The sequence below is a fragment of the Prionailurus bengalensis genome, chromosome D1 (genome assembly GCF_016509475.1).
Source record: "Prionailurus bengalensis isolate Pbe53 chromosome D1, Fcat_Pben_1.1_paternal_pri, whole genome shotgun sequence".
In the NCBI taxonomy this organism is placed as follows: Eukaryota; Metazoa; Chordata; class Mammalia; order Carnivora; family Felidae; genus Prionailurus; species Prionailurus bengalensis.
This window is the reverse complement of record NC_057346.1, coordinates 26,624,402-26,646,652: the sequence shown is the minus strand read 5'-3', so window position 1 is coordinate 26,646,652 and position 22,251 is coordinate 26,624,402. Positions and strand designations below refer to the sequence as shown.

General features: G+C 42.9%; 2 protein-coding genes across 5 annotated transcripts in view; one reads left to right on the top strand and one right to left on the bottom strand.

The window, feature by feature from the left end:
* Positions 1–2,673, top strand: part of NFRKB (nuclear factor related to kappaB binding protein) — a 39,435-nt gene extending 36,762 nt beyond the window's left edge. For all 4 annotated transcript variants that reach the window (XM_043579818.1, XM_043579817.1, XM_043579816.1 and 1 more), the window contains exons 25-27: positions 412–518; positions 1,336–1,471; positions 1,587–2,673. In XM_043579818.1, the coding sequence (XP_043435753.1) occupies positions 412–518; positions 1,336–1,471; positions 1,587–1,712 (369 nt within the window). In that variant the 3' untranslated portion in view covers positions 1,713–2,673. The remainder of the gene's footprint in view (positions 1–411; positions 519–1,335; positions 1,472–1,586) is intronic.
* Positions 2,674–5,402: 2,729 nt separating this feature from the next.
* The window catches only part of TMEM45B (transmembrane protein 45B), a 38,860-nt gene continuing 22,011 nt past the window's right edge, over positions 5,403–22,251 (bottom strand). Inside the window, exons 2-6 of the mRNA XM_043579824.1 lie at positions 11,249–11,445; positions 9,081–9,287; positions 8,040–8,224; positions 7,334–7,479; positions 5,403–6,297 (exon numbers count right to left, since the gene is read on the bottom strand). Coding sequence (XP_043435759.1) covers positions 6,189–6,297; positions 7,334–7,479; positions 8,040–8,224; positions 9,081–9,287; positions 11,249–11,429 — 828 coding nt within the window. The 5' untranslated portion in view covers positions 11,430–11,445 and the 3' untranslated portion in view covers positions 5,403–6,188. The remainder of the gene's footprint in view (positions 6,298–7,333; positions 7,480–8,039; positions 8,225–9,080; positions 9,288–11,248; positions 11,446–22,251) is intronic.

Below are 22,251 nucleotides of genomic sequence, written 5' to 3'. Positions count from 1 at the left end.
CTTCAGTACTGTGTGCCAGGTATCGGGAGGCACACGGATGATGAGGAGCCTGGCCTCGAAGGAGCTCAGACTCTTACTGTGCTCAAGTGAACACACGCTTTCCTTAGTGATTTAGTGCACCTATTTATCCTGCTGGCAGCAGTTTTATATGGTTGTTGCTCTTGTAGGTAGTGTGAACGAGGAGCTGTTACACAGATCAGAGACTACCTAAATACAGTACGTGAGTTCTTAACTACAGCCTATTGGCAGTTTTATGAGGGCAGCCTGGGCCCACACCTCAGAAATATCGGGACCCTGCAGCATACAGGAAAAGAGAGTATCTGAGTGCTCACTCCTCAGTTCTATGGCCCTGTACGTGACACTTGGGGTTTCCTTATCTAGCCTGTAAACCTGATTTCATTTTCTCTTTAGGGGAAGCTGCCTACGCGGATCACAGTTCCTCTCTCTGTTATTAGCCAGCCTATGAAGGGCAAAAGTGTGGTCACGGCCCCCATCATCAAAGGCAACCTTGGAGCCAAGTAAGTGCTGTAGTAATGGGCGGGTGGGGCTTCCAGGTGGCTCCTTGCCACATAGTGGAGAGGCAGCTAGTTTTCCTGGGGCTCTTCTTGAGTATTTCTCCTTTGTTGTGCTCACCAACAGTATTTATTGAACACCTAGTATCAGGTGCCAGGGACACAGAGAAGCGATTAAAACAGACAAAAAGCTGTGCTATCTTCAAGCTTACCTTGTAGGGTGAGGAGAGAAATTATAGAGTAAAATACCCTATGGGGTGGTGGTGTGTACTGTGGAGGAAAAGCAAGGAAGGGGACGACAGAACATTCTGGAATGGGGAGGGCTGGTGACATGGCTCAGATGGCAGTTTCCAGTGTGGGTGTTGGGGAAGGCCTCGCTTTCACATTTGAGCCCCGTGCTGTGGTATTCTGAGCAGGAGGTCTTACTTGGGAAGCTGGCCTTCCTTTGGTCTTGACTTAAACCAGGATAAGGGGCATGATGAAATCAGTCTGATGGTTGGAAGGTGGCTGTTTTGGGGGAGAGTTTCTTGTCTGAAACACACACCTTCCTGGGGTCCTGTCCATTATTTCTGCTGATCGAGATATGGATGTCGGGGTCATTGTATCCAGAGCCCTGGGGGCCTTTGGGCTTGCTCTTTTTTCATGGGAAGCATAGAAGCTAGGAGAAAGGTGGTCTCATCAGCTGGTTTCCATTTCAGTCTAGAATGCAGGAATTTTCACTGTGCCGCTGACCTTCCTGTTTTCCTTAAACATGCGGCCTCATTCTGGGCCAGAGAGAGCACCCTGCCTGTCATTATGCTTCACTGGTGCTTTCCATTCACAGCCTTGGCGGGTTGGGCCGCAATATCATCCTGACCACCATGCCAGCGGGGACTAAGCTCATTGCCGGCAACAAGCCGGTTAGTTTCCTCACTGCCCAGCAGTTGCAGCAGCTTCAGCAGCAAGGCCAGGCCACGCAGGTAAGGTTCCAGGCAAACAGTGGGCTCTACCAGGCCTCTTTTTCTCTTGCTGTTTGCTCTCAGCTGAGGAGCTCGTTTGCAGCCTGTTGACCAGACCGTCTCTCTTTGCAAACAGGTGCGCATCCAGACTGTCCCTGCATCCCATCTTCAACAGGGAACAGCTTCTGGTTCCTCCAAAGCAGTCTCCACTGTTGTTGTGACCACAGCTCCATCTCCTAAACAGGCACCTGAACAGCAGTGATTCAGAGAGAGAAAGATGACGTCCATGAAAGCACACACCCAGGCTGCCCTTCTGGCTTAAAGGAGGGGAGCAGGGAGGTTGTGTCGTCCTTCTCAGCTTGTCTGTTGAAGGGAAGGCCAGCAGTGGGATGATGGCAACAGTGGCGTGGATTCTGCCACCACACTCCACAGTGGAGCATGCTGAGAAAAGTCCCCTCCAGGCTCCAAGGGCTGTTCTGCTCCGATCCAGGAGAAGCTCCTCTGTTTGGGGATGAAGTCATAGTTGTGCCACACGAGCCATGGTTCTCTCCTGAGAGCCAGACACCGGGGGAAGGCTTACAGCTGCAGAGCGTGCAGACCGTCAGTAAGCCTCGTTCTCGATGTGGATTGTATTTTTTTTTTAGCTTCTGGTCTTCTCTGTGACTAGTGGTCTGGATAGGAATTTTATGTCCAGAAATTTTTACGTAACTTATTTTTTTAAAGAACCTGTTGTATGTCTTTATCCAGTGGAAACCTGGGCTTTATAAAGCCCCCACTCCCCACTGCCCCGAAGTGATTATTCTCTTGACCAGAATGGGAGAATAGCAGGATTCTCAGTGAGTTGGTGGCTGACTTGAGAGTTGCATGGCAATGGGGAGGCTGTCAGCTGGGTAAGAAACCAAGGGAGCGAGATAAGTGAGAGAGCATGAGTTCCCTGAAATGGGATTAGTTTGGCACTACCTCATAAAGATGAGGTATCAGGATCTTGACTGTGGTCCGTATCTTCATCTGCTGACTTTGTCCTCCTTGTCAGGCCTGTTCACACAGAAGTCCAGAGCCTGTGGACAGGATAGGCAAGTGCCAGCAGACATGCTGCTCTTGTGGCATAGACTTTATTGCAGTTCAGAGATTATATGTTTTGCTTTGCTCCAGGGCAAGAGTCTGCAAACCACAGCCCTGGGGCTGGCTACCCGTTTTTGTAAATAAAGTCTTATTGGAACACAGCCCATGGCCATTTGCTTATGTATTATCCTTGGCTGCTTGCAGTCAGGAGGCAGAACTGAGTAGTTGCCATAGAGTCCAGATGTTCCTCAGGCCTAAAATGTCTCTTATGTCCTCAGGCCCGTTAAGTAAAACTTTGCAGGCTTCTGTTCCAGAGTAGAGGCGGCAAGAGGAGAGAGTGGGTGTGCCCACTGGGCGGACGAAGCAGCACAGTCACAGGAGAGGTCAGTCGGGGTTTACAAGTCCTTTAATCCTGGCTGCCTCTCATTTCTCAGCCTCCGTCAAGCTGTGGCAGAGCTCAGAACAGTATTTTTAAATGTAGTAAGTAAGTAAAGCACTGGTTGTTAACAATATATACCTCTTTTGTATGGGAGCAGGGGTTGGATGGCAAGGCTGTTCTGCAGTGTCAGAGCCTCTCTCTCTTGTTTCCAGATTATTAAAGATGTGTCTTTAATCTGGAAGTTCAGTGATGATCTTTTATGGGGCCTGGTGAGGAAGTGGAGTTGAGGGGCAGAAGGTCCCAATGGTCTAGTTTAGAGGGGTTGCAAGGTGGAAGCTGAGTGATCAGGAAGATTGCAGAGAAGGTCAGGGTGGCTTGTGGCTTTTGAGACCTTGCATTTGATTTTTAAAGCAGTTCTGTAAATAGACATCATCAACCATCTTCTAACTTCTCATCTCTGGGAGAAGTGGTGAGTCTGAGTTGAGGTTAAAGAGAAAAAGACATAAATCCAGCCTCCTGATTTTAAGTATCCTTTCTTTTGCCTTCCTAGGGGAGGATGGCCGTATGTCATGCTGAGCTGTGGGGACAGTTGGAGCTAGGGTGGTAAGCCCAAGGTACAGAGAGCTGAGGCGAATTGGCAGAGAGGTGACTGAGCTTTTGTTAGTAGTGGGGGGCCGGCACAGATGTCCCACTGGGAAGGGGGGAGAGGTAGGGACTGCCGTGAAGGAGAAAAATGGCCTTTTAGCCGAGTGGAGGAGAGCACGTCTGTGTTCTCCGGTACTTTGATATTTGCACATCATTGCTTCCTAGAGGCATATTTCACATGAAGAGTCCACGTGACAGTGTCTGAATGAGAAAACGGTAGAAATTTGAGGGATCCTGTCTCAGGTATTTATTGTTGGTTAAAACAAACCCCTTCCGAATTTACTTAACAAAGGATTTCATGAAGGTAGCTCTGGCATTCAGCCCCAACTCTTCACTGACTTTTCTTTACTGAAGTCACCTGGCTGTGCCTGTCTCTGTGTGCTTGCAGACATTTGTCTGCATGCTTGGGGAACAGGGATGTTTCAGGATGTTAGTGTAGGACTGACTCCCTGGTAAGTACGATTTGGTACTGCCCAGCCTGTCAGTGGAGTACTGAGGAATGGCAAGCCCCAGCTGGAGTTGGTGAAGTGACGTCACCAGCATTTGCATACTGTGCAATGTGGTTCTGTGCATACAGACCTCAGGGGTCTTGTAGAGATGTGGTAGCGATGGTGGCTGTTTTGGGGGGGACTAAGTCCAGAAGAACTCATGGCAGCCACTGAGCCTCTGACGCTGAGGTTCAGAGGTTGGTAAAAGTGGTCAGACCACATGTCTAAGACCGGATTCGGTGAATAGCGTTGTTTGTGATGGGTTTGTATTGTAAACCCATCTAAGAATGTTTTTCTCCAGGGTTGACCAATTCCATGAAGGTACCCCAAACTGCTGCTGTGAAAGGGATTTTACAGTAAGTTTCAATATTATATATCTGGTCTTCACACCTCAACTGCTTGCTCTGGAGAAAATACTGCATTTCCTTAGAGTGTGGTGCACTTCCCCCACCCTTCAAACCTAAAATAGAAATCTTTACTATGAAAGTAAAACTGGGAATAGGTTCCTTATACCCACCTCCAGTCTCTAAAGAAAGAATATGTTTTAAATTAATTGCTCATAATAGATCCTTCAGTACTTGTTGAATGAAAGTTTGGTTTCCTAGTTAGCAGGCCAATGAAAGTAGACCCTGAAAGGGGACCACAGGTTCTCTTCTCATAACTATATTTTCAAGTAGCTCATTCTTAACCTCTGACGTGTGACTTCAGCATTAAAAGGCTGGCTAACCGTGGGAGGTCAGCTTTCACTTAAGTACAGCATTTCTTCCAGAGAGCACCCGGTGCTTTGTGTAAAAGATCTCTACCGCATTTGTGGGAAGTAGCAGGAAGGAAGCTGGCTTTTGAGTCCTGAAGGCTGGCTTCCCCAGTTGGTAGCTGTGTGACCTTTGGCTAATCAACTTCTCTGAAGAACCTAACGTGGCTTCCATTACAGATGGTTGTGCGAATCAGGTGGGATACAGTGCATTTCAGAGTGTGGAAAGTGTTGTGCAAACCAACGGTACTTGGTCTGGAAGACCTTTCAGAGTTGGCCTAGGCCACTTTTATCCGTTTGTAGAACTTTACCAACTCTCCATGTTCCTTTGTGATTTTGTGGCCTTTGTGCATCCTATTCTCTGTGCCTGGAACGTGCTTTTTTTTTTTCCTACAGGGCAAACTCCCCATCTTCTCCCCTCCCTTGTAGTTGTACTTACCCCTTAGGGCACCAGTCACCCTGTATGTAAACGCTTTCATATCTTCGCCATTAGACTGAATTCCTTGCTGGACAGGGATCTCCTTAATCCTTTCAACCATTTCAGTGCTGGCGCAAAGTAGATGTTTAATAAATATTTGTTGAAGGAAGTTTTTTAAAAAAAAGAAAAAACCAGATCCAGAACGAAGATTAGACTGTCAGGACTTTATATTACTAGTTCAAGAGTCACATCTTTTGCACGATTCTTACGCTTTGCTTTCAGCTGTATTGAAATTCAAGGTCTTCGGCAACCTGCCATTTTTCTACCTCATTATACAGACTTCCTGTTAGTGTCTTCTTATTAGAGTTCTTTTGAGGAGCCAGAACATTTGTGTTCCAGCTCTCAGCTGGGCCACTGACTAGCTTTCTGATTAAAAAAACAAAACAAAACAAAACAATACCTTTGGCCCAACGTCGTGACTTATCAGTGATATCACAGTACTCTGGAATATTAATGGTAAATTAGGAAATGTTTAGTAACATTTAAAGTACCAAAGTTTGTGAACTATTTTACTTTAAGAAGTATGTGGTAGAATTGTATCTTTAAAATAAAGTCAGTCCCGTGTATTTACTTTCTGATAAGAAAGTACCTGTTTTCTTGAAATTTGAAAAAGAGAGAAGTTATCAAAAGCAGGATGTTCTGCTGGATTCCTATCCCAGACTCATCCTGTGGCCACTTCCTGTTCTCAAACTTTCAGAGTCTTTGATTTCTCTTCATACTGAGACAAAAATAAAGGCTTGCGTCATTTTTCTTTATGAAGGATACCACAGCAACACAAACTTTAGCCAATTAAATGAGAAAGTGCAAATACATAGAACTGTAAGAGCAGATCAAAGGAAGCATTGAAATGGAGGAGACAAGCTACACCTTTGCACACTCTAGCTGTTTGTGCTCAAAGGGACATGTCCACCCCGCACTGATGACGGGTAGCCTCCTCACTCTTCATCTGAGCCAGTCAGGAGGGCCGTCTGGTAAGTGTGATCTGACTTCAGCTTCTGAATCCCAATGATTTCTCCTCCGCACCTCTTTAACCGAGTCAAATGGCTATAATAGAGCAACAATAAGAAACCATGAAATTAGCCCCCCGAATTCCCTTATTCTCTCAACCAAGGATGTTAAAGTATCTACTGGTTCTTAGCGCATTTTCTTTGTAAGTCCACCAGATGCTGTGGTTGTCTGCATATCTCACTTCTTAGGCAGTGTTCACTGGTAGATAAAGGGACTCATGATTAATAATGTTTAATAGTTAATGTCATAACAGACTAAACCTAGGTCTCCTGCCTCCCAGTGTATGTTTCACCGACCAGGCAGTAGAACTAAAGGAAACTGTGACCTTCTCTTCAGTTTGGTCTGCGTGGAACTGTGTATGTGATGTATATCTGCTCTGGGTAGGTAAATCAGAAACTGGAGGGGCAGCTACAATGACAGAACTAATAATAGCATATCCTAAAAGTCGCTTGCTCTGCAGTTCAAGACGGTCTGCCATTGACTCATAGGGTGACCTCGATCAAGTTAGTCTTTCAAACCTTGGTTTCCCCGTCTGTAAAATGTTACCGTGTATACTTCATAAAACAATGAGGATGCAGTGGTGTAATAGACTTGTGCTTCCCACAGTGCCTGGGAGAGTGAGTGCACAGGAATGATCAGCTATCCCAGTAACCTCTGAACAGCCCTCAAAAGGGTACTTGCTGTCATGGCATCGTGTCTGATTGTCACATCTCTGGGGAGGAGGTGGGGCAGATCCAGGAACAAGGGTCTGCGGTCCAGTACCGATGCCTAATTCAGAGGTTTTCCTTTCACCCGACAGCCTTCCAATCTGTCAGAACTGCCTTTGAAACGTGAGTCTGTGAGGTTACTACGACCAGACAGCCCTTCAGCCTTTCAATACCTTGCCCATTTGCCGGTGTAGACTACCTTGCACAGAACTTGGCAAGTATTTGGCACTCATGAAGTGGTGGAAGTTAGCACTGGTTAGTTATGAAATGTGGGCCACTGGAAATAAAAATGCAGTGCAGTAGATTCTGGGGACAAGGGGTTAGGAGAAAAAAGCTAGACAAAAGTTGTCTTCCTTTGGGCTTACCAGTAAACGAGAGAGTAGTTGATGGCCACAATGCAGAGGGCAGCCATGTAGTGCCAGCAGAAACACATGGTGATGAACATGATGTTTGCTTCATCTTTCTGGTCCCATTCGGGTGCTCCAAACGGTGGGAACAGCACAAACCCGATCTGGTGGGTAGTACAGAGAAGCCGGCCTTAGTTGGTTCTGAGAGGCACAAGCTTACCTCCTTCACGTGCTACCCAAGTTTCCATGCATTCCCATTACCTCCTATTTCTCATACCTCCATTAGCATAGAAAAGGCCTTTTTGCATAGGAGAACTGACCTGAGTCAATTCTGGTTTTAGTATGGGCTTACTAAAACGAAATTTCAGGGCCCACATTGCAAGTCAGCAGTTTAGCAAGTGGAGCTTGTAACAAACTATAGAAATGACCCCTGAAAGTACTGCATGTGGAGCCCTGTGAATGGGGTCAGCACCTCCACTGGGGAGGGCAGATGGGGAATTTCTTAATATGCTCGCTCTGTATGCTCCGTGGATTCTGCTTGTCGATCCGTGAGCAAGGTATTAATGGGTAAAATTAAGTCATGGGGCGGACATGGGGAGACCAGTGGCCATCTCAACCCATTCACATGGCATGTCAGTGCTGCCCCTACATGACTTCTCTTGGACAAACTCAGTGGGGCTCCCTGAATCCACACAATGTGAAGCGCACTGTTTTGAAAAATTACCTGCCAGAACCAGGTGCCCTGAAGAATAACAAGAGTGGTTCGGAAAAGTTGCAGCACAATGTTGTCCCGGAGGATCACCTCTAAGAAGATGCTGAAAGTCCCTCCAAACAGTGCACACAGCAGGAGTGAGTGGATGTGCTGGTCCAAGGGTGGTCGGTTATGGACATGGTAGTAGAAGAGAAAACCTGCACAAAGCCATTTCAGCCATCAGAGATTTGCTGGTTTCTACTTCATTGCTAGAATGCCCTCTTACACCGGTCTCAAAGCGAGATTTTTCAGCAGTTACAAAGTTTATGTGATGTGGGGCAACAGACGCAGATTAGATTTGTGTATGAAGTGGATATAAGTTGCAAAGGATGTATCTTAAAATCTCTTAATCCGTGGTAGCTTCAATACAGGATGTGTAGGTGAAAAACGTTGCTGAATGGTGACAAATCATGTGCGTATGTGTACTTGAAATTCAGTTTTGCCCCGATTCAACCTTTCTTCGTCTCTTCCTGGGGTACAGAAGTGAGGTTGTTGGATTACAAAGTGCCTTCTCATTACTCTGGTTAATATGAGTTATATTGGGAGATTTGTCCTAGCTGCTGGGTGGGTCTCCTGAGGTTTGCAATGGAGTCCAGGCAAGAACACTCCTGGGTGGGGGGTGGAGTACAGTGTCTCTTCCCCCGGACAGAGGGAGTTCTCTGGCATGGGTAGCATCCATCCACGTTTTGGAGAGTTCTTATGTGTTTCAGTGTGCATGTGCACTCAGGTACATGAGTGTGATGGGGGAGGGAGCAGGGAGAGGCTGTGTGCAGAGAGCCAGAGACCGGCTAAGAGCCTCAGGTTTTCATATGCTGTTTTATGGGATATGTCACCTGTATCATCCAGAGCACAGGACCAAGTCCCATTCAGGTTTTTGAAATTCAGAGATTTGGATTTTTCTGGGGAAGGTTATTATCTTTGCAGTGCTTCTGGTCTTTATATTCTGGTCTGTTACAAACGCGATTTGTCTGTCTCTTACTTTGTTATTTTTTTCCATCCCTACCCCTAAGTTACCTTCAGTGAATACTGCCATAGCCATAACCAATCTGTCCACCCCCAGGGGAACGTGGGTGACGAGATAGGTGAGCATGTCCACGATTCCCGAGACTGCAAAGAACAGATACATGGTGCTGTGCTGCCAGTTCATCAACTTCACCCACTGGTTTTCATGGTACAGGTGGAAGTAGGGCCCATCTGGAACAAACTGCTCTGCCAGGATCCCTGCAGGGAAGTGAGAGTGGAAATTAAGGAGGGAAGTGTAGCTCCGGGGCAGATGGGAAACAAATGCCCCCAAGTCATGAATGAAGTCGAGATGCGAGATGCGGGTGAAAGCCTACTTTGCTCTCTCAGATGCAGCTACTTGAGTATAAAAGAAGGCATTTGCTGAGGAGCCTGTGTAGACTTCTTGCCTTTGTTGTTTCTTTGGGGGTGGGGGTGCAGAGCAAGGAAGCAATAGAAACAGCCACACAGGTCCCCAGGATATTTGTCCAGTGGCTGAGATGAAGGCAAGGCATCATCACTTATGTGAGAATGTGGCTGGTATGTTCATCTCGGGGCTCAGTGAGCAGTGAAAGAAGTCGCGGAAAGGAACAAGTAGGTGGCAAATAATGGAATCTGAGCAGAGACACGCTGGTGATAAAGGTACCTGTGCACGCCTAAGGGGGAGAAGCAGCTGCCAGGTGTGTCTGTGAGGGCTGACTTCAAGTGCATGGTTTTCCTGAGCACAGAGTGAGCACCTTCCTCTAGCTTTCAGTCTCTGTGCCCTAAACACTGGGAGAAGCAGGTGAGGGCCCCTTCACTGCGGTGTCAGGAGACGTAAGCCTTTGAGATGGGGTAGCTCTCAGTTCTTGTCCCTTCTCTGTCTTTTGTTTAGGAAAGCAAAAGATTGGCCTTTATGCCTGGTGCCATAACATTCTTGGGGCCTCGAATAATTCTCCACAGCCACATTCTGAACCCTGTTCTCCAAACTTTGTTTTGTTTTAAACCCAGCCCCTTCCTGAATTTATACATGAAGGATCAAGGAATTGGTGTAAACAAGCTGGGAGAAGGGAGGCCCACTGACACTAGAATGGAAGTCCTGTGGCAGCAGGGACTGTTTGGTTCCCCCTTGTAGCCTTAAAACCTGTGGCAGTGAGTTCCTGCACATGGTAGGAGCTCAGAAGACGTTGAGTGACTATTAATTTTCACCCAGCAAAGAGGCCAAATATTTTTCTGGCTCTATTTTCTAGGCAAAGTTGATGCTGTCCTTAGCATTTAAGCCATATAGTTCCTGTCACTTCTCAACTCCAGAAAGATGAGATGCCTGGATGGTGAATGGGAAAATTCAGCTAGACCAGGCAAACCAAGCTAAGCACCTTTGCTCCCTCCAAGAGAAGCTGCTGGTGTTGCTTCCATTCCTTCTGAGAGACAGCCAAAGTGATTCGTGGCAAAATGCAAGTGCAGAATAAGATCCCTCATTACTCACGTTACTCAGAGCGGATCCTGAGGAAGAACACTTTCTACTATTGGCACTGCTGGCCCTTTTTCATGTGGCCATTAGTGGAGTGGAATGGATGACCAGTCACGGTGGAAGGACGTGAAATTTTGTTGGAATGGGACACAGTAAGGGAAAATCCCTTTCAGACAGCCCTCTGTTGGCTTTTTTGGGGGGTCTCTTCCACTGCCTCTCTTACTAGCCGTCCAACATCAAGTTCCTGTCTTTGTAATTGCTTGAGATTTGGGGTTGGAGGATATGCCAAGGAAGTGGGTGGTAACTACTCTTGAGATTCTAGTGGACAATTGGAAAAAAGATGGTTTTTTTCTAAAACTAAACTCCATTTAGTACTTTCTTATAACTCATGTACATGAGCTCACTCTAATTTGTTCTGTTTTCTATTTTTATTTGTGTTTTACCTTTCTCATAAAGTATATCTTCTGTTCCTACATCTTATAGCTGTGTCCTTCTAGGGCAAAGAATGTAGTTTATTTGGCAGTGTTTCATGGTGTGCTACGATGTAAGGTGCTATTAACTGTTAACATTACAAAGCTCAGTGCACAACAGATACTATAAAATATTTACTGGCCAACTGAATATCCCTGTTTATTATCTGCTGGTGGAAACATCCATTTCACAGGGACCAGAAAATGGGTTCAAGTTCTGCATGTGATGGGGAGACCCCTGGACCAGATAAGCCCCTTCTTACCAATGACTGAAAACAAAGTTCGGATTGCGGCTTCAATGATCTCAAGGCGCTGATGGTAATGAGTCAGTTGGCTGCTTTTCCCCTTTTGGTGGAAGTATATCAGTGGATACTTCACTGACCACCACAGTCCAACTATCAAGAAAAAACTCCCTGGGAGAGCATGGCCCTTAAAGTTTGCCATCAGTGTTCTTGGACACCTAAGAAAATAGGGGACAGCTGTTAGGTAACTGAATGAAGAAAACACAAATGTATATTTTGGCAGGAAACACAGTATGTGATTGAGGATTCCAGATCATAAGACATGTTAAGAAGGATCCACTCATTCTCATAAAATAAGCCTTCATGTTATGTCATCAAAGTCCTGTCTGCTGAGTGAGTGCCCAAGAGAATACTCCTGGCTCTAAGGCTTTTTTAAAAACATGGGTAAAATAAAAGGGGGCTGGGGGTGGGGAGGAGGGTAGGCAAATATTTACTGATCGCAGGGTGCAAAAGCTTACCTAAATGTGGAGAGAATTAAAGAAAATTCATCTATGTAAGTATTTTTTGCATATCAAAAACATTAGGAAGACATTTGTAATAGTTATGGTAAATGGCTATTGTGTTAGTCTTTTGCAAATAAGAAAATGGGCAAAAGACATGAATATGCAATTCACAAAATGATACAAATTGATAAATACTGTAATTCCAGATGACAAATGAAGGTATAATATCATTTTCCACCTAATTTGAAAATAATTTGAAGATTTAGAGATTTGAGGGGCGCCTGGGTGGCTCAGTTGGTTAAGCGCCCAACTTTGGCTCAGATCATGTTCTTATGATCTCATAGCTCAGAGCCTGGAGACTGCTTCAGGTTCTGTGTCTCCCTCCCTCTCTGCCCCTCTCCTGCTCCTGCTGTGTCTCTCAAAAATAAATAAATGTAAAACAAAAACAAAAACAAAAAAAATCTAGAGATTTGATGCAGCCTTCTAATATAAAGGAATATGGTCTATATGATTCAAATTTGGTAAAAGTAAAAATGATTATATAGGGACATTCAGTTGACTAAGTGCCCCAACTCTTGACTTTGGCTCAGGTTATGTTCTCATGGTTTGTGAGTTTGAGCCCCACGTCAGGCTCTGTGCTGAGAACTAAGAGCCTGCTTGGGATTCTCTTGTCTCCTCTCTCGCTGCCCCTCCCTCACCCATATATTCTCTCTCTCTCTCTCTCTCTCTCTCTTTCCTCCCTCTCTCAAAAATAAATACACTTTAGTAAAAAAAAAAAAATTATATAAACACCACCTTATTCCAAAAAAGATAGCAGTCATGATTTATATGTATCCCATTTACAGTCATGCAGACTATACGATTAAAATGGTAAGTATTGGTTTAAGATGGCAGAGAAGTAGGGGGACCAGGATTTTCCTCAACCCTCAAACACAGCAGTATTGAGGTCAGATCACTTGAAACACCCAGGAATTTGATCTGCGGAGTGGCAGAAAGATGTCAGGTGGAGGGAGACAGCTTGGCAGGATCTAGCCTCGAGCTGAAACTCAAAGGTACAAAAATGCATGACTTTCTCCTTTCTCCAAATGGAGCTGGAAATATGGCTGTGCTCCTGGGGAGGAGGGAGCCAGCCCAGAATGCATAGCGCAGTGTAAAGATCTCAGGGGTACACTGGAAGAGAACAGCCCCCTTCCTTGAGTATTGTGGGAAGAGGGTTTATTGCCTTCCCAAGGATAAGAGTTCCTGTAGGTACCAGCCAAAGACCTTTTATCAGCAGGGCAGGGTGGCACTACACCAGAACAGGGTCTGCAAAGTGCAGGGCCCCTTAAGACATGGGGTTTTGAATCCCGGCTGAGTGCCTAGGAGGCGCGAGAGACTGGAGCAGGGCAAGCTGACCCCCCAGCTACTCTCGGAGGGGTGCATGAACAGTGTGGTTTGAGACACTCGATCTGGGGAGGAGAAATTGGGGTGTTGCCATTTTTTCCCCATCACCAACACAGTGGGGCTTCAGAGAGCAGCAGAGCCCCCAATGGAGGGGGGACCTGCTTTTTTTCCTTTCTCTTTCTCTGAACTTAGCTTTACAGTTTTCTCTGGTCTTTTCTCTCAATTTTCTCTTTCTGTGGGATCAGGCTCCCCCCCCCCCCCCCGCCCTCCTCGTTTTCTTTTTCCAGGGTTAAACAGACAAATCAAAGCACATCTGGCTGAAGGTCCAAACACTCCACCACTACAAGCAGGAACTCTGCAGAGGACTGTCCAGTGGAATAGAGCAGCCAAATACACGACAACAGAATGCATGCACCAAAAACACTTCCTGAAGTGTCAGGTCCTGGATAGGGTATGATCCCTTTTTAAAATAGTACTCTCAGGTGCAAGTCACATAACAAGCTTTTAAAATACACAAAAGCCAGAAACTTAGCCAAGATGACAAAATGGAAGAATCCTCCCCAAAAGAAAATTCTGGGAAAAATCACAGAGAATTGCTCTCAAGACAGATATAAACAATATATCTGAACAAGAATTTAGATTAACAGTCATAAGACTAATAGCTGGCCTTGAAAAAAGTATAGGAGACAGCAGAGAAACTCTTGCTGCAGAGATCAAAGACCTGAGAACAGTCATGATGAAAGTACTATAATTGAGGTGCAAAATAAACTAGACACAGTGACAGCAAGGATGGAAGAAGCAGAACAGAGAATAGGTGAAATAGAAGATAAAATTATGGGAAATGATGAAGTGAAAAAAAGAGGGAAAGGAAATTACTGGATCAAAAGGGGGGAAATTAGAGAACTAAGTGATTACATGAAATGAAACCATATCTGTATCCTAGAAGTTCCAGAAGAGGAAGAGCAAGAGAAAGGGGCAGAAGGTTTATTTCAACAAATTATAGCTGAGAACTTCCCTAATCTGGCAAAGGAAGCAGGCATTCAAGTCCAAGAGACACAGAGTACTCCCTTCAAAATCAACAAAAACAGATCAACACCACAACGTATCATAGTGAAACTGGCAAAATACAAAGATAGAGAATTCTGAAAGCAGCTAGGGACAGATGGTCCTTAACCTGTAAGGGTAATAGCATATCTTTCCACTGAAACTTGGCAGGCCAGAAAGGAGTGGCAGGAAATATTCAATATGCTGAATAGGAAAAATATGCAGCCAAGAATCCTTTATCCAGCAAGGCTGTCATTCAGAATAGAAGGAGAGATTAAGACAAAAACTAAAGCAATTCATGACCACTAAACCAGCCCTGCAAGAGATCGTAAGGGGACTCTCTGAATGGAAAGCAGCAAAGACTACAAAAGATCAGAAACATCACCACAAACACAAAACCTACAGATAACACAATGGCACTAAATTCATATCTTTCAATAATCACTCTGAAAGTAAATGGACTAAATGCCTCAATCAAAAGACATAGGGTATCAGAATGGATAAAAAAACAAGATCCATCTATATGCTGCCTACAAGAGACTCATTTTAGACCTCAGGACACCTGCAGGTTGAAAGTGAGGGGATGGAGAACCACCTATCATGCTAATGGACGTCAAAAGAAAGCCATAGTAGCCATACTTACATCAGACAAACTAGATTTTAAAACCAAGACAATAACAAGAGATAAAGAAGGGCATTATATCATTAAAGCATCTATCCATCAAGAAGAGCTAACAATCATAAATATGCCCCAACATGAAAGAACCCAAATATATAAATCAATTAATCACAAACATAAGCAAACTTACTGATAATGTAATTATACTTACACTTACAACAATGGACAGATTATCTAGGTAGAAAATCAATAAGGAAGCAATGGTTCTGAATAACACATTGGACCAGACGGACTTAACAGATATATTCAAAACTTTTCATCCTAAAGCAGCAGAATACATATTCTTGAGTGGACATGGAACATTCTCCAAATAGATCACATACTGGTCACAAAACAGCCTAAGTACACAAAGATTGAGATCATACCATGTTTTCACATCACAACGCTATGTAACTTGAAATCAACCACAAGGAAAAATTTGGAAAGATCCCAAATACATGGAGGTTAAAGAACATTCTACTAAAGAATAAATGGGTTAATCAGGAAATTAAAGAAGAAATTAAAAAATACATGGATGCAAATGAAAATGAAAACACGACAGTCCAAACCCTTTGAAATGCAGCAAAGGCAGTCCTAAGAGGAAGATACATTGCAGCTCAGACCTATCTCAAGAAACAAGAAAGATCCCAAATACACAATCTAACCTCACACCTAAAGGACCCCAAAATTCAGCAGCAAATAAACCCAAAACCAGTAGAAGAAGGGAAACTGTAAAGATTACATCATAAATAAATGACATAGAATCCAAAACAAACAAAGAGTAGAATAGATCAATGAATCTAAGAGCTGGTTTTTTGAAAGAATAAACAAAATTGATAAACCTATACCCAGATTTCTCAAAAATTAAAGAGAGAGGACCCAAATAGATAAAAATCATGAAAGGAAGAGGAGAGATCACAACCCCACAGAAATACAAACAATTATTAGAGAACACTATGAAAATTTTTATGCCAAACTGGGCAATCAGGAAGAAATGGACAAATTCCTAGATACACACTACCAAAACTCAAGTGGAAAGAAATAAAAATTTGAACAGACCCATAACCAGGGAAGAAATTGAATCAGTTATCAAAAATCTCCCAATAAATAAGAGTCCTGGACCAGATGGCTTCCCAGGGGAATTCTACCAGACATTCAAAGCAGAGTTAATACCTATTCTGCTCAAACTGTTCCAAAAAATAGAAATGGAAGGAAAGCTTCCAGACTCATTCTATGAAGCCAGTATTACCTTGATTCCAAAACCAGATAAAGACCCTACTAAAAAGGAGAATTGGAGGCCAATATCCCTGATGAATCTGGAGGCAAAAATTCTCAACAAAAAACACTAGCAAATCAAATTCAACAGTACAATAAAAGAATTATTCACCATGATCAAGTGAGATTCACTTCTGGGATGTAGGGCTGGTTCAATATTTGCAAATCAATCAACATGATATGCAACATTAATAGAAGAAAGGATAAGAACCATATGATCCTGGGGGTGCCTGGGTGGCTCAGTTAAGTGGCTGACTCTTGATTTCAGCTCAGGTCATGATTTCATGGTTCATGAGTTTGAGCTCCATGTTGGGCTCTGCACTCACTGCATGGAGTCTGTTTCTGATCTTCAGATATTCTGTCTCCCTATTCCTAGCCTTCCCCTGCTTCTTCTTTTCTGTTTCTCTCTCTCTCTCTCCCTCTCTCTCTCAAAAATAAACATTAAAATATTTAAAAAATAAGAACCATATGATCCTATCAATAGATACAGAAAAAGCATTTGACAAAATACAGCATCCTTAATACAAGCCCTCAAGCGAGTCGGGATAGAAGGAACATACCCTAACATCATAAAAGCCATATTTGAAAGGCCCACAGCTAATATCATACTCAATTAAGAAAAACTTAGAGCTTTCCCTCTGAGATCAGGAACACGACAGGGATGTCCACTCTCCCCACTGTTGTTCAACATTGTGTTGGAAGTCCTAGCTTCAACAACCAGACAACAAAACGAAATAAAAAAAGGCAGCCAAATTGGCAAAGAAGAAGTCAAACTTTCACTCTTCATAGATGACATGATACTCTACATGGAAAACCTGAAAGACTCCACTAAAAAACTGCTAGAGCTGATGCATGAATTCAGCAAAGTCACAGGATATAAAGTCAATGTACAGAAATCAGTTGCATTTTTACACACCAACAATGAAGCAACAGAAAGAGATATCAAGGAATAGATCCCATTTACAATTGCATCCAAACCCATAAGACATCTAGGAATAAACCTAACCAAAGAGGTAAAAGATCTGTACACTGAAAACTATGGAAAACGTATGAAAGAAATTGAAGAAGACACAAAGAAATGGATAAACATTCCATGCTCATGGATTTCAAGAACAAATATTGTCAAGATGTTGATATTACCCAAAGCAATCTATACATGCAATGCAATTCCTATCAAAATAGCACCAGCATTCTCCACAGAACTAGAACAATTCTAAAATTTGTATGGAACCAGAAAAGATCCCAAATATCTGAAGTAATATTAAAAAAGAAAACCAAAGCTGGAGGCATCACAATCCCAGACTATAACCTGTATTACAAACCTGTAATCATCAAGACAGTTATGGTATTGGCACAAAAACAGACACATAAATCAATGGAATAGAATAGAGAACCCAGAAATGGACCCACAATATATGGTCAACTAATTTCGACAAAGCAGGAAAAAGTATCCAATGGATAAAAGACAGTCTCTTCAGCAAATGGTGCTAGGAGAACTGGACAGTAACATGCAGAAGAATGAAACTGGACCATTTTCTTACACCATACACAAAAATAAATTCAACATGGATGAAAGACATAAATGTGAGACAGGAAACCATCAAAACCCTAGAGAAGAAAACATGCAGCAACCTCTTTGACCTTGGCCATAGCAACTTCTTACTTGACATGTCTCTAGAGATAAGGAAAATAAAAGCAAAAATGAACTATTGGGACCTCATCAAGATAAAAAGCTTCTGGGGGCATCTGGGTGGCTTAATTGGTTAAGTGTCCAACTTTGGCTCAGGTCATGATCTCATGGTTTGTGGGTTTGAGCCCTGCATCAGGCTCTGTGCTGACAGCTGGGAGCCTGGAGCCTGCTTCGGGTTCTGGGTCTCCCTCTCTCTCTGTCCCTCCCCAACTCTGCTATGTCTCTCAAAAATAAACATTAAAAAAATTAAAAAAAAAAGCTTCTGCACAGCAAAGAATATCAGTGAAACTAAAAGGCAACCAATGGAATGGGAGAAGATATTTGCATATGCCATATTAGATAAAAGGTTAGTATCCCAAATCTATAATGGACTTCACAAATTTGGGGTGCCCGGGCAGCTCAGTCAGTTAAGCGTATGACTTTTGATTTTGGCTCAGGTTATCGTCTCATGGTTCATGGGGTTGAGCCCTGCATTGGTCTCTGCACTGACAGCTTGGAGCCTGCTTGGGATTCTCTCTCTCCCTCTCTCTGCCCCTCCCCTTCTCACTCTATATCTGTGTCTCAAAATATTTATTTAAGAACTTACCAAACTCAACATCCAAGAAACAAATAATCCAGTGAAAAAATGGGCAGAAGACATGAATAGACACTTTTCAAAGAAGGCATCCAGATAGCAAACAGACACATGAAAATATGCTCATTGTTCATCATCAGGGAAATGTAAATCAAAACCACAAATGAAATACATCTCACACCGGTCAGAATGGCTAAAATTAACAACTCAGGAAACAACAGATGTTGGCGAGGATGTTGAGAAAGGGGAACCCTATTGCTCTGTTGGTGAGAATGTAAACTGGTGCAACCACCAGTGTGGAGATTCCTCAAAAAATTAACAGTAAAACTACCCTATGGCCCAGCAATTGCACTACTAGGAATTTATCCAAAGGATACAAAAATGCTGATTCAAAGGGGCACATGCACCCCCATGTTTATAGCGATGCTATCAACAATAGCCAAATTATGGAAAGAGCCTACTGTCCACCAACTGATGAATGGCTTAAGAAGATGTTATGTAAATATACATATATACAATGGAATACTACTCACTGATGAAAAAGAATGAAATCTTGCCATTTGCAACAATGTGGATGGAGCTGGAGGGTATTATGCTAAGTGAAATAAGTCAATCAGAGGAAGACAAATATATGATTTCACTCATGTGTGGAATTTGAGAAACTTAACAGATGAACATAGGGGAAGGGAAGGAAAATAAGATAAAAACAGAGAGGGAGGCAAACCATAAAGGACTTTAATACAGAGAACAAACAGGGTTGATGGGGGGAGTGCTGGGGGTGGGTTAAATGGGTTATTAGCATTAAGGAGGGAACTTTTCAGGTTGAACACTGGGTGTTGCATGTAAGAGATGAATCACTGGGTTCTACTCCTGAAGCCAAGAGTACACTGTCTGTTAACTAACTTGAAAATAAAGAAAATAATAATAAAAAACAAAACAACAACAACAAAAGATAAGTGTTAGCTAGAACTGATTCAGAAGGAAAATGATTCTAATCCTGGGGGACCTGGGTGGTGACCTAAAGAATGTGTAAAGTGGAAGAAAAACAGCAGGTGATGGTGATTAGAACATATCTGCTAGGAACATAAAGATGGTCTGCACATGCTATTCCAGCCCTGGCCATCAGGGGCATCTACCCCTCTATCAGTGGTACATGGTCAGGGCTATTTCACATCTGATACATTTACAGCTGAGGTCTCCACCCTTCACCAAGAACTTTCACAAGTTTTAAAAAAAACTTTATAGTTAAAATCAAATTGCATTTAAAATTCTTAAAATGAAAAGCAGCAGCCCCATGTCCCATCCCTCCTCACCCACTAGTGAAACCACTTTAAACCCTTCCCACTGTTTCTTCTGGTACTTACTTCCACAATTCTCATTCATTTGTGCATGCTGCCATTTGTTATTATATCGTTGTCAGGCGTTATCCACCAACTTCCTGGAGCTCTCTTATAACTTCTCCCTCCTCTTCAACCAGTCATGTTCATAGTAGTTACATTATGTTCATTTGCTTAAATCATTAGTTTCATTATTATGGCTCTGTAGATCCAAAGTCCTTACCAGAGCTGATAAATCCTACATGATCCTGAGCTATCTCTTTGACCTCTCTCCTACCCCTTCAGCCGTGCAACACAGGGTCCCTTCCATTGCCTTCCATTTCCAAGCACAGACCCCCTCCTGCTTCTGGGCCTGGGCTGTCTGTTCTTTCTAGTGGTTCCCCACAGAGAGCCAACAGGTCTTTCCTTCATTTTCTTCAGGTATCTGTTCAAATGTTACTTTATTCCCTGACTACTTTGTGAAAAGTAGCAGGCATGTCCCACTTTCCAATCCAGGTATACTACTGCTTCTCCTCCTACTTTTCCTTCTCCCTCTCCTCCTTCTTCTTCTCCTCCGCTTCCTCCTCATCCTGGTCCTCTTCCTCCTCCTCTTCCCTCTTTTTTTTTTTTTTTTAAAGAATTCATTGTATGTTTATTATTTACAGCTAATCATTACCTAACAAATGCTATCTGGTGTACGCCTAAATTTTCTTTAAGGCATGGATCACTATTTGATATTGCATATTGATTTTCTTTTTAGCATCCAGCTCTATCCACTAGAATTTACACTCCCCGAAAGGAGGGATTTGATCTGTTTTGTTGTTGCCGTTAGCCCAGTGCTTACAGCAGGCCCTGACTTGGTAAGCACTCAAATATTTGTGGAACGAATACATGCTCATCCAAGTAGCATATTATGGGTTGTATTTTCACCATTGTTATTTTATTCTGGAATTGATATTTGCCTTGTTTTTCATTTGTTTACTTTCCCATATACCTAATCACTGTTTTTCCCCAAAAGAGCTAACAGATCTGCCAAATGTCCTCCAAATTAATGTCTAGATATTCAAACATCAGAAAACTTGTCAGTTCCATTTTATTCCTAGAGACCTTTCTTCCAGGACCTTTTATCCTCTGTCCCCAAAACTGGACTGGTTGTCTATCATCCTGGAGCATTTGGCACTATCTTTTAAATTCCCTTTGCCTTTTCCTGTTTTTGACCCCCCTGTTTCTTGGATGCCATTTATTCTTCTGTCCTGGTTTATTTCCATTAATATGCCTCTAGTTATTCCCCAAAATATGAACAAAAGGTAGATTCTTTGAGAATTTGCATGGCTGACAATCTCTGCATTTTTAAATAATCAAAATGGGCTTCCTTAATCTATTCATATTCGTTGTAATTATTAACGTGGTTACATTTTGCTACTTGTTTTCTATGTCTCTTTTATGTTTTTTCAAAAAGACTATTTTTTTAGAGCTCTAAACAACAACAAAATTGAGAGTAATATACAGAGATTTTCCCTACACCTTTTGCCTGCACACGTGCACAGTCTCCCCTATTTTTGATACCACTCATCAGAATGGTGCTTTTTTTTTTTTTTAAACCAAGGATGAGTCTACATTGACACATCATAATTACCCAAAGTCCATAGTTTGCCGGAGGGTTCATTCCTGATGTTGTGCATTCTATGGCTTTGGACAAAATTATAATGACATGTACCCATCATTATAAATAACACACAGAGTATTTTTACTGCCCTGAAAATTCCCTGTGCCCTGCCTATTCATTTCTCCCCCCGCCCCACCTCTGACACCACCCCTTTTTATTATCTCCATAGTTTTGCTTTTTCCAGAATGTCAAATGTTGGAATCATACAGTATGTAGCCTCTTCAGATTGGCTTCTCTCACTTGCTAATAGGCACTTTAGTTTCCTCCGGGTCTTTTCACGGCTTGATAGTTCATTTCTTTCTGGCACTGAACAATATTCCCTTGTCTGGATATACCGCAGTTTATTTATACACTCAACTACTGAAGGACATCTTGGTTGCTTCCAAGATTCTGGAATTATGAATGAAGCTGTCAGAAACACCTGTGTGTAGGTTTTGTGTGGACATAAGTTTTTATCTCCTTTGGGTAAACACCAAAGAGCAGAATTGCTGGATTGTATGGATAGTTTTGCAGGAACTGCCAAACTATCTTCCAAAGCAGCTGTACCATTCTGCATTCTCACCAGCAGCGTATGAGAGTTCCTGTTACTTTACACCCTCCCCGGCATCTGGTGTCAGTGTTCTGGATTCTGGCCATTCCAGGAGGTATGTTATGCTGTCTCATCATTTTCATTTTCATTTCCCTGATGATATACTACGATGTGGAGCATTTTTTCATATGCTTACTTGTATGTCTTAGGTGAAGTGTCTGTCAAGGTGGTTTGGCCCATTAAATTTTTTTTTCTTAAGTTTTAAGTTATTTTGGATATCAGTCCTTTATCAGATGTGTCCTTTTGCAAATATTTTCTCCCAGTCTGTGGCTTGTCTTCTAATTTTCTTGATTTTTGTCTTTTGCAGAGCAGTAGTTTTTAATTTT